The sequence below is a fragment of the Carya illinoinensis genome, chromosome 13, assembly GCF_018687715.1.
Source record: "Carya illinoinensis cultivar Pawnee chromosome 13, C.illinoinensisPawnee_v1, whole genome shotgun sequence".
Taxonomy (NCBI): domain Eukaryota; kingdom Viridiplantae; phylum Streptophyta; class Magnoliopsida; order Fagales; family Juglandaceae; genus Carya; species Carya illinoinensis.
In genome coordinates, this window is record NC_056764.1 from 907,615 (window position 1) to 923,287 (window position 15,673).

At 36.1% G+C, this 15,673-nt stretch overlaps 1 protein-coding gene across 4 annotated transcripts; it reads left to right on the plus strand.

The window, feature by feature from the left end:
* The first annotated feature begins 1,861 nt into the window (after positions 1-1,861).
* LOC122291798 (protein transport protein SEC31 homolog B-like) lies at positions 1,862-15,128 on the plus strand. Of its 4 annotated transcripts, XR_006236764.1 has the most exons (23): positions 1,862-2,505; positions 4,428-4,482; positions 4,631-4,753; positions 5,336-5,432; positions 5,507-5,543; positions 5,671-5,776; positions 5,894-5,951; positions 7,083-7,180; positions 7,298-7,417; positions 7,780-7,822; positions 8,431-8,552; positions 8,624-8,751; positions 8,890-9,448; positions 9,564-9,668; positions 10,284-10,469; positions 10,550-10,763; positions 12,128-12,240; positions 12,371-12,526; positions 12,887-13,012; positions 13,096-13,378; positions 14,254-14,492; positions 14,591-14,884; positions 14,991-15,128. XR_006236764.1 is itself a non-coding variant. In XM_043099777.1 (22 exons), the coding sequence occupies exons 1-22, from the start codon at positions 2,183-2,185 to the stop codon at positions 14,684-14,686; spliced, it is 3,387 nt and encodes a 1,128-aa protein (XP_042955711.1). In that variant the 5' UTR covers positions 1,862-2,182; the 3' UTR covers positions 14,687-15,128. The 4 variants fall into 4 exon arrangements, 3 of the variants coding, with proteins under 3 accessions (XP_042955711.1, XP_042955713.1, XP_042955712.1); XM_043099777.1 differs by having other exon boundaries at positions 14,591-15,128; XM_043099779.1 differs by having other exon boundaries at positions 5,336-5,384; positions 14,591-15,128.
* The last annotated feature ends 545 nt before the right edge of the window (positions 15,129-15,673 follow it).

Here is a 15,673-nt window from a genome sequence, read left to right on the forward strand (position 1 = left end):
TTATTTCCTAAAAACAGAGGTCATTGGTCAATGACAGTGAGGTTCTCCAAAACTGAAAATGAAAGCACTGATGTGCGACAGAGATGGGCAGCTGGACGGAGGTCAGCTGCGCCAGAAGAAACAGAAAATGAAGAGACGAGTGACGGGAGAACGAAAATGAAAATGAAAGCACTCTGTTTTGAGGTTGACCAATTACTGAAAATGAAAACACTTCGGGACAGTTTGGACGACATAGACGACGGAGAGACGGGAGAAGCTTGGGTCGAAGAAGGAAATGCCATTTTGGGAGGGAGAAACGATTTCTGGAAAAATGGTTTCTGAAAAAAGGAAGAAGAGAAAAAGGAAGTGCGGAGGGAACGGTTTGAGATGAAGAAAGAGAATAAAACGAGTGAACTTAACCGAAAGAAAAATAATATAAAATATTAGATGGCACTGTAACAGTACCTCGCCAAGTCTGGCGAGGACTTAACATTTACTGTATATAAATCTCAAACTTTAAGAATTATACCGAGGCCAATGCAGTTGTTTTATTTCATTTTTACGTTTAACTTAGATTTGCATTGCCAATGCTCTTAAAGCCCCAAATCTGCTAGATATATAGAAGAGTACTAACATAAAAAATCCAAATAATTTTGCAATGAATGACACAGCAATATTTGGTCCAAAATGACGAACAAAAGTAGAAGCAAATCCTTTGTAGAATATGTCTGCCTGCTTCTTAAGTTGCATAACGTCTCTACTCTCCTTGTTCAGACAAACAGCTCCTAATTCAACAGTTGAGACCCTCTGAGCAAATTTTAGAGCATTGTTAATAGATTATATATCTATATATCTAAATGATAATTTTGATGAATATAAGATAAATTTAGATTTTGACTATTTTATTTACATAAGTCTCTATATTGGAATAATTATTTTTTCATTATATAACAATAAAATAATATAAAATGAATTTAACTTTGACTATTCATATCAAATTTTTGTATTGAATTATCTATTTATTTATTATATAGTAATGAGTAATTAATAATTTAAAAAATATTTAATTTTTTAATTATCAATTTATTTAATTTTATCATGTTTTATTATTTAATTTAAAGAAACTGACAAAAGTTTATAGATGTAAATGAAGAAAAAATAAAGAGTGTTATAAAAAATAATAAAATAAATATTTGATATATGTACCATATTTATTAAATATAGTTTTAATTTTAAATTTAATGTAAATAAAAATTACTATAACAAAATTTTGGATAATCCAATATGATAGTTTTTGTTGTCTCATTATGTATTTGAAGGCTTTTATTTTTTATTTTGAACAATGTTACATACAGTTGTGGAATTATAAACGTTGCGTAATCGTTTTAAAAAAAGCAAGATCTACGATTAAAAAATTAATTTTTTATGTGAGTTCTATATTAATTTAATTTTTTTAAATAATTATATGTCATTTACACAACAATTATAAATATTATTTCTCTTTTATTTGTTATGTTTGACTATTTCATCAATAGTGCTGACTGTTTGAATTCCAGTTTGAAGAATAGATTTTATTGTCAGATGAAGAGAGGGAGAGAAAATAAATAAAGAGTCGGTTTGATGTTACCAAAATCAAATGCAGACAATTTGTGTTAAAAATATCTACATGTCACAATATTAGTGGCCGGTGCTAAAATGAGTTTCTAACCCTGCTGGAGGTTTTTGTCATATTTTTTTCTCTCTGCAGGTGGTGTGGGGTTTCAGAAATCAGTTTAGAAACTTGCACGACACCTGTCATTCTCTTGTTGGTTCTCTGACAACGACGCACAAAGGCCTCGGCTACAAGCCTACAACCTCCCCTCCTCAATAAAATAACGCTAAAAATTAAAACAAAAAACGACAATTACGAAAACATCACACTCACACTCGCGATCACGAACTCTCTCTCGCAGAGGGTGGTGAACTGTGAAGAAAGTGAGAGTCTCTTCACACTCTCTCTCGCGCGCGCACTTATAATCTCTCTCTCAGATCAGATCGGAACTTCCGAACCCCAACTTCTGAAGTTTTCGTCCAGTTTGTGTATACCTGATCCATTCTGTTCAATTCATTTCCCACTCAGTCTATAATGCAGATCATATATACATAATATATTAGATAGGAGATTGAATTTGGATTAGTAGATTGGGGGTTGAATTTGGGAGAAATGGCTTGTGTAAAAGGAGTGGATAGATTGGCGTCAGTGGCGTTGGCGCCGGACTCGCCCTACATGGCGGCGGGGACAATGGCCGGGGCTGTGGATCTGTCTTTCAGCTCTTCCGCGAGCCTCGAGATCTTCAAGCTTGATTTCCAGTCCGACGATTGGGAGCTTCCTCTTATCGGCGAGTCGCCGAGCTCCGAGCGCTTCAACCGCCTCTCCTGGGGCAAGGCCGCTGCCGGATCCGCTTCCGAGCAGTTCTCTCTCGGTCTCATCGCAGGTGGACTTGTTGACGGTACCATTGATGTCTGGAACCCCCTCGCTCTGATCCGGTAATTGTTTTGTTGATACTCTTTGATTTGTTTTGTGGAAGTTTTTGAGTTTAATTGAATTGGTTTGGGGGAGTTTGTTTTTGAAAGTCAAGCGGAAATTTGTAATGCGCACGCATTTTTTCGTAAAGCGCATACATTTTTTCGTAAAAAGTTGGAAGATTTAATTGACGGCACCCAGTCAAATGATAAAATATCTGGTGTCGGATTGAATGTTTGAAAGGTGGGGATTTTATATGACTCATCTCCGTAGAGGGGTTTTCGGTTTCTATTTAATTCAAGTGTGGGGGTTTTTCTTTTTCTTTTTCTTTTTCTATTTTTCTCCATTTGTTACCATTTTAGTTTTTTTTTTTTTTTTTATTGGTAAACAAGATTTTAGTGGTCATGAAAATAGGCAAGAGCCCAAGTACGTGGGACATATACAAGAGCGTTTGCCTAGGCGTGACCATTTTAAAATTGAAGCAGACTTTGTACTTCGGACGCATTCTTAAACTGTACACGGTCCCCTGATGAATAATTCATATTTTTAATATTTTTAACGGCCTCGCAAGGTTTTTTTATTCTTCTTTTTAATATGGTGGTTGGCTGCTGGGACTTATGCGTTCATGTGATTAAAATTTTTTCTTTGAGATTCATGTTGGGGTGTGGATTGGATTATTGGTAGTTTTGCAGCCAGAAATGGTTCTAACAAGTCTCTGGAACCTCTCTAGCAGTTAAGAAGCGTTAGAAAGGATTTGAGAAGGAATCTGGAAGAAGATAGCATTTAGTGGAAGAGGGTGGATGCAATTTTCGGGTCTGTGATTTGAGTTATTAGGTGCGGTTTGGATAGTGAGCTGAGATGAGATGGTTTTAGATGAAAGTTGAATAAAATATTGTTATAATATTATTTTTTAATGGATTTTGATTTCTTAATGATAATTAATTTTTCATTACATCACTCATAGGTGCTTGTATATGAACCATGTACTTGGGCTTTTGCCTATTCTTACTATCAATAAAATTTTATTTATTGATAAAAAAAAATGATAATTAATTTTTCATTACAACTTGTTTGGGAAGGAAAATGGGTTTTTTTTTTTTTTTTTTAGTTTCTTGATATGTGTTTTGGATAGAGACCATGTGCACTCTACTGGGGGCAAATGTTATTTTGAAATTTCAGCATTTGTTTGTTTGGTGTTTACCTGATTCTTATATTTCATTACTGAATTGAATTGGCTACCCATATCTTCTTATTTGCTCTATATACAGGATGGATCTTAATATTGGACGCTTCTGTTCCAGATCTTTCCTTTTTTTGAATTTTATGGTTTTTGTGTTCTTTAGACTTGTATAATATGTCACTAGAAAGTGCTGTTGAACGTGAATCATCATCATCATCTCCCCCCCTCTGTGTCTGTGTCCTTTGGTTCTCCTGATTGATTCTGTGTTAAGGGGATTTGGCAGTTGATGGTAACTAAAGACTCCATGCCGTTCAACAACTAGAGAGAAAAAAGGACTGGAAAAAATGGCTCAGATGAGTCTTATTGTGTTTTTGTTACTTTTTCTTCATGTATTTATGCGTGAATCTACTCATCAGGAAAAACAAACTTACTCTTGGATCTATATAGTCAATTTATATTATACCTTTTCTTTTCTTTTTCTTCAGGGAGAAGACAGGTGAGTCTCACCCTTTTAGTAAGGGTTTTTGGCAAGTTATTAAAACAGATTATTGTTTTTGCATTGCTTGCTAGAATTCCTGGTAGAAGATGTTTTCTTTTACTGTTTTTCTTATCTTCCTTCTGTCTCTATTAGGGCTTTTGTTATGAGTATGCTGATCTCAATGAGTTCCAGTCAATCAATTACTGCATAAGTGTGCTGTTTTGGATAGTTCTTCGCTTCCTTCTATACATCATTGCTGTATTTGTTGTTTTTACCTTTTTCCTCAGTGCTGAAGCAAATGAAAATGCTCTTGTTGGACATCTCTTGCGGCATAAAGGACCAGTAAATACTCTACTTTTGCATTATGTCAGCCTTATATTTGTTGATGTTTTTTCAGCCCTTGGTCAGTTTTGATGGTTATCAAATTGTCACTATATTGAACTGATAAAAGAAAGATCATTCTATATTGGGCGTTTTCTTTTCAATTTAGGTACGTGGTCTTGAATTTAATGGCATTACACCAAACCTGCTTGCATCTGGGGCTGACGATGGTGAAATTTGCATCTGGGATTTGGCAAACCCTACAGAACCTTCACATTTTCCACCCCTGCGGGTATGTAGTGCTAGTTGTAACTCCTGTATATGAAGTCTTTTCTCAATAGGTTCTACAATTTCCTGGGGCATGCTTATGTGTTCTCTCTCTTCTTCTTTTGTGGCAAAATTTAGGTTGGGTTGGGGGTGTAGCTTATAGGTTGGGTTGGGGCTCCGTTTGGATGTTGAGGTGAGTTGAGATGAGTTGAGTTTTTTATGAATAATAGTGAGTTGAGATGATGTAGTGAGTTTTGTGGAGCCCACCTAAGATGAGTTTAGATGTGTTTGGATATTAAGATGAGTTTAGATGTATTTATGGGAAGTTGAAAAAGGTTGTGGGTCCCATGTGTAAAGAGGTTTTGAGTTGAGATGAGTTTAGTGATTTGAGAATTGAGTATTTGGATGTTAAACTCAGTTTAAAATTAGACTGAACAGTCTAAGTTCCAAATGGGGCCTTAGTTGCTTGCCCAATTATTTATTTTGGGACCAAGATCTGGACATATTTTGATTCCAGCCAACTCTCTCTCGCTCTCTCTCTCTCTCTCTCTCTCTCTCTCTCTCTCTCTCTCTCTCTCTCTCTCTCACATCTTATATCTTTATGCAGGGTGGCAATCCTGCTGTGCAGGGAGAAATTTCGTTTTTATCTTGGAATAGTAAGGTTCAACATATATTGGCATCCACATCATATAGTGGGACAACTGGTGAGGAAGGAATATAGTTTTTGAATTATTTTTTCTATTTAACTTCTGTAATGTGTTCCATTTTTTCTGTCTAGTGGTTTGGGACCTAAAGAAGCAAAAACAAGTTATAAGGTAATCTTTTCACTACTGATGCGATGTATTCTCTGTGTGTGCATGCTGTTTTGTAAAAGTGCCAGTCTGATACAATCTCTCAAAATGATCTTTTTAAACACCTCACATGGCCTCTGTCTACTTACAGCTTTTCAGACTCGGTTAGAAGGCGGTGCTCTGTTTTGCAGTGGAATCCTGATTTTGCAACTCATCTTGTTGTTGCATCGGATGAAGATACTTCACCCTCCGTGAGGGTATTGTGTTTGCGACTGATGTTGACTTTAATTAGGCTTAAATGTCTTTTGAAGTTATGTAATTAGAAAAAGTTAAGTTTTTTATTCATTGGTTTACTGTGATGTTTGTCCAAGCAGCTGTGGGATGTGCGAAATGTAATGTCACCACTTAAAGAGTTCACGGGACATACTAAAGGTAACGATGATTGTGCGAAGACATTTCTTTTTTTAATTTACTTATGTTTTATCAGTTTCATTTCAGATAAATGCTGTTTTGGGCTATCATTAGCTATGCATTTGTTGTCAAAATTTTGTTTCTATACCCACCATACCAACATATGATCTAGAATTATCCAATTTGACTGGACAGCAGTTGCCAGTTAATATTGCTATGCTTCTTATTAGAAATTTTTGCCATTTATATATTTAATTGGTGGGAAATTATTTTTGTTTTCCTTAAGGATGATCTTTTGATGCAACAAGTAGTATGGCAGCCCACAAATTGCAGAATGCGGAAGATGGTTCTTATATGTCTTGTCTAATGTGGTGTATTTGGAGGGAAATGAATGATAGGATTTTTGAAGATTGAGAGCAGATGATGGAGTGTAGAATTTCCTTTTCAATACTTCGTTCTTTTGGGTTACTTTTATAGATTTTAATAGGATGAGCTTCGATTATTTTTTTTTTTTATTATTTCTAATCAACTGTTCCTCATGTATACTTCATGTAAGTGGGCCATAATTTTCTTATTTTTTTTCATATTTCTAACTAAGGAGTTACATCAGGCATAACCTGAACCTAACCTCTATATGTGCACATTTGTATAACCTGAACCTAACCTCTATATGTGCACATTTGTGCGTGTACACACACAGATTATCAATGAGTGCAGTAGCTATGTATGCATGATTAAGTGGGAACTTCCCAAAGAAATCGACTCCATCACAAAAGGATCGACGTTCTCCAAGCAAGAGTTTGATTCTTATGATTAATATTGTTTGATGCTTATGACAATTGCACCTGGTTTCATTTTTAAATGATGTCATAAAGTTTGATAATTTTTAATTTTGAATCCTTATTAATTGATGCTTGATTGTATTTGTCACTAAATGCCACATTTCTAGACTGTAATGCCTTATCTTTTGCTTTATAATCCCTTACATGTATGTAAAGGTTTGAACTCCTATCTGTTTTTCTGGTTGCTACTGATTGGAGCAATAGTTATGCTTTTAATGCTACACATTGTTCTAGCTATGCTGTTCCTATACTTCCCCCACATCCAGTTGTAACATTGTCATCATATTTTGTCATGCATGTACTGCACTAGGTATAATTGCGATGGCGTGGTGTCCTGTTGACAGTTCCTATTTGATTACTTGTGCCAAAGATAATCGAACTATTTGCTGGGACACTGTTTCTGGGGAGGTATGAACTCTGGCATTCCTTACCATGGTCCCGCGATTTTATAATGAATTCTATTGAATTATGATTTTCTCCTGGGTTTTGCCACGTTGATCCTTCTTCATATACATTTTGACTCAGATTGTCTGTGAGTTGCCCGCTGGCACCAACTGGAATTTTGATGTACACTGGTATCCAAAGATGCCTGGGGTCATATCAGCATCTTCATTTGATGGAAAAGTTGGCTTTTATAACATTGAGGTATCTACCTTTTTTTTCGTGGATCTATGCAAATGGTTTTGCTTTATTTTAGTCTCATGGCTACTTATGTCAATTTGGCAACAATTTAATAGAAGCAATTGACCAGAGAAAGTGACACTATTTTTTTATATTATTTTATGATCTGGCTTGGGCATGTGGAATATAGTTCCTATGAAAATCTGATCTTGAAATTACTAAAGAGGACCAAGACGGTTTTTTGCTTTTATTTTTGTTTTCTTTGTATGTTCTTTTGTTGGTTTTTCCACACTGGTAGAGCTGGTTGACTCTTTCATATAATGGCCTAGCTTGAAATCATCTTTTTTTGCCATCTGTATTCATTGATTTTACATACTCTTTAATAGGGTTGCAGTCGGCATGGTGTTGGCGAGAGTGAGGTTGGTACAGGTAATATATTTCTTACCGATTTAAGTATCATGAACTATATCATCAAATTATGCATAGTGGTTGATAGTGCACTGTATCTATGAGGCACACCACAACTGGTTGGCATGTCAACTTCTTTCTTAAAAGGTTTGGGAGTACAAGACATGGATTCTTTTCTCCAATATGTTAGATCAGTTGGTTATGAAATAAGCAGATTAGATTAGGGGCTTTGTATTTTGTCTTTGGTTTTTGTGCCTTGAACTCAGTTATTGATCCTTTCTCGAAATGGTAGGTTTAAGTTGACTAGAAAGGAATATGACAATTTCTGAATTCTGATTTTATTTTTGTTTTGGAATTTTAAGAGTGTAATTGTTGCAGAAATTATAGTTAACTGTTGAAGAGTGAATTCATATAGAGAAGAAGAGAAATTTCCCAAGCAGTAATTGACGTATTTATGCATGCAAATATACACTTCGTCCTACCCCTAACAACCCCCCCCCCCCCCCCCCCCCCCCCCCACAACCAAAAAAAAAAAAATCCCTTCTTGATATATTTTTCTGTAATCGATTTCATTGCCTGTGAAATTCAGTATCCTAGTTACCTTTTATCCATCCATCTCTTCTATGCAGCTCCTCTGAGGGCTCCAAAATGGTGTAAACGTCCTGTTGGTGTGTCTTTTGGCTTTGGTGGCAAGCTTATGTGGTTTTGCCCTAGGCCCTCTCCGGCAGGTGTGCCAGCTGGTGGTTCAGAGGTATCTTTATTGATGAGTGTCTTTGTTCTGTTAGGATAAATTTGTTTGTTCATTTTTCCCACTTTGTACAGGTTTATGTGCTCAACTTATTAACTGAAGACAGTTTGGTTAGTCGATCATCTGAGTTTGAAACTGCAATAAAAAATGGGGATAGGTCTTCACTGAGGGTACTATGCGATAAAAAATCACTAAAATCTGAGTATGTTACCTTTACTGAGGAATGGATCATTTTCGTCTTTATTTTATTTTATTTATTTATTTATTTATTTTTTCCCTGTCATGAGAAGTTGGCCCATCACTTGTGCATATCTTGATTCCTTTTGAGTTGTTTTAACAGAGCAGAGGATGACCGTGAAACATGGAGCTTCTTGAAGGTTATGTTTGAAGATGATGGGACAGCAAGAACAAAGCTGCTTGCCCACCTAGGTTTCAGTGCCCCTGCTAATGAAAAAGAGTGTGTTCAAGATGCTCTTTCCCAGGAAGTAAATGCACTTGGACTTGAGGATACAGTAACTGAGAAGGTTGGATCTGTGGGTGATACAGAAGCAACCATTTTCCCTGCTGATAATGGTGAAGACTTCTTTAACAATCTCCCTAGCCCCAAGACTGATACGCCATTGTCCACCTCTCGTGGTAACTTTGCTATTGTGGATACTGCACATGATTCGAACCAGTTGCAACAGGAACCAAATGTATTTGAGGAGAGTGCTGACCAAGCATTTGATGATGGCGTCCAACATGCGTTAATTGTTGGAGATTATAAGGGGGCAGTTGCACAGTGCATATCTGCAAATAAAATGGCTGATGCTTTAGTTATTGCTCACGTTGGTGGTGCATCCTTGTGGGAGAGCACTCGTGATCAATACTTTAGGACAAACCTTTCACCTTACCTAAAGGTAGTCCAAATATTCATCTTGAAGAGCTTTTTTCTTTAACTTTAATGAATGTATCAGTCTCGCTGATCTTTTATTTGTATTATATTTTTAAGGACTCTCTCATTACGTGGGCCAGTTTCACTCTCAGGTTGTTTCTGCTATGGTGAACAATGATCTCCTGAGCATTGTCAATACCAGACCCCTGAAATTCTGGAAAGAAACACTTGCTCTTCTCTGTAGTGTAAGTTTCATAACTCTTGACGAGGAAAATGTTCTTTATTTTGAGATTGTAAGTTATTTTTTTATGTGAGATTTGAATAAATTTTCATTAATATCTGAGTAAAGAAATAAGTTATCTTTCTCTTTTTGGGCCATCATGATCTACAGTGTTTTGCAGTTTTGATGTGCATTTTACACACTGCAGTTTTTCTGCCTTTTTCATGTTCATATTAGCCACAGATCATATGTATATCCTTGCATGCCTGATGCCACTGCCCCCGCAGCTGCATTTAGTTGCATGAATTGGCAGAGTGACTCTTCCTTTTTGCAGTGGATTTTTGTGCCTCTTGTGCTTTTAGGAATTTTTTTATTACTTGTCGAAAAAAGTATGGCTCTTGAAACCACGAAATAACAAGTTTCTTTTCTGGATTTATTGTGGATGATATGACCATTTGACCTGATGTTGGCTTCTGCGCCTTAGCCCAAAAAGTCAGACCAGCCAAATCCAACATTTTTTTTTGTTAATTTTGGATGATAGCTATTGCTTAGTTTATGTGCAAGTGTATGTATTGATCATGGAGTTATTGCATCTAGTACAATTGTTTTGCACTTATCATTAACATTGTTCAATTAACAGTTTGCACAGAGAGAGGAATGGACTATGCTCTGTGACGCACTTGCTTTAAAACTAATGAATGCTGGTAACACGTTGGCTGCTACTCTCTGTTACATATGTGCCGGAAATATTGATAAGACTCTGGAAATTTGGTCAAGGAGTCTTCAAACCGAGCATGAAGGGAAATCCTATGTCGATCTTCTTCAGGTTAATTTGGTACTTTGAGGGGATTTAAACATGTATACTCTGGCCAGAAAGCTTATTTTTTTCTTTAATTATTTGATTAGGATTTGATGGAAAAGACTATTGTTCTTGTCTTGGCAACTGGGCAAAAGCAATTCAGTGCATCTTTGTATAAGCTTGTTGAGAAGTATGCTGAAATTTTAGCAAGCCAAGGGCTTTTAACAACAGCAATGGAGTACCTTAAACTTTTAGGCTCTGATGGATTGTCACCTGAGCTTGTGATATTAAGAGATCGTATTGCATTCTCTACAGAACCTGGTATGAGCTTTTGGAATATCTTTGATGTAGTGTTTGGAGCCCGTTGGATGCAATATGAATTTTTTTGTTATTAATTTTTTGTCATTTTTTATTTTCCATTTTGATTTGTAATTAAAATGGAAAATAACAAGATAGTGGTAAATGGTATTCTTTCTCCAAATATTTGTGCAGATCAAGTCAGGTGTAGCCACAGTTTAGTTGTATCTGGCAGGGCTATCCGTTATTTCTTTTCTTTTTTTCCCCTCTTTTGTTGAATGAAACTTGTTCATGGTTTTTTCCTCTACAAACTTGAGGATTTTGATTTAGTTCACCATGGGCTTATCCTTCATTTTAAAATTGCATTCTACTATGTTTGGAATGTTCTTTAATTGTATCTATAGGTGACATTACTGTCATTGGTGCACAACAGTAATGCCCTACAAACTTGTTCTGAAATATTACAAAATGGCTGGAGCAATGCCCTAGTAGATTCTCTATTTTGGTGGTTTTAAGGGCTAGGGACAAGGTTCTTCCTCTCATGTAACCAATGGCCAACATCACCTTCTGATGGAGCAAAGCAATACTAGTCTAAGTATCTGTCTGTTTTTTAGCCTTACTTCAATGTTTTTATTGTGGGCCATTCAATTTCTTGTGGTCATTTGCTGATCATTTGGTGAAGAACAAATGCAAGACTTGGGCGTGGGAGAGTAGTATCAATGAGGAACCAACTAGGTTTTGGAAATCCTTTTGATTTTTTTTTTATTTTTTTTATTTTTATTTTTTGTTATCTACTTTGAACTATTTCTGTGGGGAGTGGTCATTACTGATACACATAATTGCTTTTAACCTATGTGCTTGGAATAAGAGAAGGGAAATTAAACCAGAGATGTCTGGTTCCTTCCCCACTGCTTATGCTGACTGGTTTAACTTTTACCAAATTAAACCTAGCAATTTAGTCTCTGCTCAGGCAAGATTGTTCAAGCTGCACGGTGCTTGTGTTTTGTATAGTTATCTCCAATTAATCTTGTATGACAATATCTTGAAATTAGTAGAATCCCATTGTATTGACATTGACATGAAGTCGAACACCATATAAGAAATTTGGTATGTTTTATTTACTATACCGCGAAATAATTCACCTAATAATTAGAACAATTCAGTTTCTGTCAAATCTTTTAAAGATGGATGATTTTTCTAGTTATTTTAAAACATCCAACGACTGGATGGTATTTTTTTTTAGAAGCAAATGTTACCAGATGGTGAACTTCTTCTTAATAACTTACCAAAAAAGGGAATTTTCTTGATTAAGTTATTAGGTAATGGTCTTCTCTCTTTTGCCTCCCTATTTGGTTTCAGTTTATGAATTTCTTTTACATCTGTTGCAGAGAAAGAAGCCACAGGTATGGCCTTTGAGAGCTCTCAAACACAAAGTGCAGCAATATATGGTGCTGATCAATCCAATTTTGGCTTGGTTGATTCCTCTCAATCTTATCAACAGGTTTTCTATCCATGAATCTCCTTTTCTTTTGACATGTGGTGGTTTCAGCTGCTGTCTAATTGCCAACTCTGTTTCGTTACTCTGAGGTTATTCTTATATGTGCATTTTTGCAATGATGTTTGCTGCTTAGGAAACAGCACCATTACATATGCAGCCAAGTGGTCCTAGCAATCCATATGGTGGAAATTATCAGCATCCTGCTAGTTCTCCATATGGAGGGGGATATGGTGCTCCTACCTCATATCAGCCACCAAATATATTCCTTCCATCCCAGACAACTTCCCAGGTACTTTTGTGTTAAAGGCTTGCTCTAGTACTACCTAATTTCATTTATATTTGATATATTGACTTTCATTGTAACTTAGCCCTGCTAGCATGTTTTTATTTTTATTTTGTAGTATATTTATACTGCCCAAGTGTTACATGAATCAATCATATTCACACCCTTATGGCTAGTAGTAATTGGCTTATGATCTTCTGAATTGAACTTGATCTCTCCATCACCTGTGTATTATGGTCTGTATAGTTTGGTCATCAAACAACCGTAAGTTGCATATTATCTATATATATATCTTCAAATTTTATGTGTCGCTGACTCGGTAATTTTTTTGTTCAAGTTTTATGACTTTTTTTCCTTTTCCATTAGCCAAATTTTCCGGCACCTCCTGTCACCACTCAACCCGTTGTGAGGCCGTTTATTCCTGCAACTCCTGCTGCACTTAAAAATGTGGAGCAATATCACCAGCCCACATTGGGTTCTCAGCTTTATCCTGTATGTAGATTTTACTTTTGATCTGTGCGTGTGTGTGCTTGGGTGCAGTGGCAGATGTTAAAAATTCTTTGCATGTGTTCCAGGGAGCCACTAACCCTACTTATCAACCCATTCGACCTGGGACTGGTTCAGCTGCCCCTGTTACATCACAACCCAGTGCATTTCCTGGCCATAGAATGCCACAGGAGGTAGCTCCCACCCCACCCCCAAGGGGATTTATTCCGGTTAATTCAGGGGTTGTTCAAAGACCTGGGATTGGTTCAATGCAACCACGCAGTCCTACTCAGGCAGCTTCTGCACAACCAACAGTTACGCCCGCAGCTCCACCACCCACAGTGCAAACAGTTGATACATCAAATGTACCAGGTAGTTTTCTTATAAATATTATTTCACTTAATTTAATAAGGGCTCTCAAGACCTAATTTCTCTTGGCTTTTAATGGTTCTGTTTAGTCTTTGAATTTTATATGAAGTCTACATTAACATATAGTTGATTCAAGACTTATCAAATGAAAATATAAAAGGAACAGCTGCAGCTACACTGAATATGTTATGCATTGCATTGCTTATAAAAAAAATTATAATGCTCTGTGTTGAAGAGGTTCTGATGGGAAGTTGGCAATCTTCTGTCCATTACAAAGTTTGGTTTTGAAAATTTTTCTCATCCACATCTGAATTAAGGTTCATTCAGTGTAGGAAAAAAAAAATCCAGAAAATATGATGGTAATAAGACTAGTTGTTTGTTTTTCCAAATTTATTCCATTTTGGTCTGTTTGTCTGGCAATTTCAGAGCTCTGGGTTTGAGTATGTTCTTGGTTGAACTAATGATTTCGTATGCTTGGTTAACCATGTGTTGCCTACTGCAATGAAGAAATGAAAAGGAAGTTATAGAACAATGTTCTCATACACTGCCAATCTTGGAGTTTGGTCATTTTTGTCGACATAATGTCTGGTGACTAGTTTTGTGCATTTTCTTTGCCTCATATCAAGACAAAAAAAAAAAAAACCAAATAAGTTAAATAAATTGGAGCAAACAAGCACCTTGAAATCTTTTTTTATTTTTTTAACTTGTGGCATTTTAAAGTTTTTTCTGCCTTCTGGCTATTGTTTAATTTATCATATTTCAGTTTCATTTAGTGTGTTGATGTTAGTTTCAAATAGGTTTTTACCCTATGCTGTTCTTACTCATTCACCTTACCATTTGGTGCTAATGTCAACGCTTGCTTTGCTGAACTCCCCCAGTCCACCAAAAGCCTGTCATTGCAACATTGACAAGACTTTTCAATGAGACATCAGAAGCGCTAGGTGGTTCACGGGCAAATGCAACTAAGAAGCGGGAAATAGAAGACAATTCCAGGAAACTAGGTGCCTTGTTTGCAAAACTGAATAGTGGGGACATATCCAAAAATGCTGCTGAAAAGCTCGTTCAGCTCTGCCAGTCTTTAGACAATGGTGATTTCAGTACCGCTCTTCAAATCCAGGTAAAGTTCTTTTTGATACATAGCCTCGGTTTAAGTTGCAAAACTCACGATAATTAGTTATACTTGTTTTTCCTTTTTTTGGATACTTCTTGGTTCAGGTATTACTTACAACCAGTGAGTGGGACGAGTGCAACTTCTGGCTAAATACACTAAAGCGAATGATCAAGACAAGGCAGAATGTGAGATTGAACTAAACGAGGTTAATATTTCTTCTAGTATCCGATTCCTTGATAGGAAAATTTGCATTGAGTGAGTGGCCATCTTCTTGGAGCTACCAAATTTCTTCAATGTACTCAAGAATGGGTTCTCTGGAGTGCTATCTTTTGGAAGCCGTAGTGGAGATAGTTCTCTGGACTGTGATGGACGGGTGCTGATTCTTTCTCACTTATATGGTATCGACTATCGAGAAAGTGTTTTTTCTTTTTCTTTTTTTTTTTTTTTGCCCTTGAATTCTAAAATTCATAGGTGGTTTACCTTTTCTTTTTGGATGTTTTTCAGTTTTTAGTGAGCTGCTGGAAGCCGTTTTCTTTGTTACCTAATCTCAATTTTCTTTTCTGGCCTCGAAACTGTTTCATCCTTGTGATTTTATCATTAAGATAAAAATGAAGTTTTGAATAATATAACAAGATTCATTTAGATTAGTGGTATTTGAATGCCCTCGTAATGTTTACTATCTGCTCTTTCCTAGTTACTCTGTATTATTTGACAAATCCCCATTCTTTATTTTCCCTCAGTTATTTTCCTTGTTAATGGCGAGGTTTTCTGCAAGGAATCGGTCTACCTTCAACCTTCTACCTTCCAATTGGACAAAGAAACACATATCCCTCATGTGCATCACTTCCCATTAGAGGGATAACATGAACAGATATTCCACAGCCACAAGTTCTAAAATTAAACTTTAATTTGCCTGTAATTATAAACTTTACCCCATTTTAATCTTTTTTCAACTCAGTGATCTACCAATTCTGCCACCATTTTATTCAAATGGAGTTGCTTGTGCTCAGAAAAAACAAAAACTAGTATTAAAAGTGGGGTTGATTGTGCATTAAAAAAATAAGAAGATGACGGTATCTTAATTTTATTGATAGCTCTCATTTATAGTGGAGGAAAATCGTGGTTACAATAAAATTCCTGGAGATACAGATAATCAATAAAACCGAACCCAGGTATCGAAAAAACCA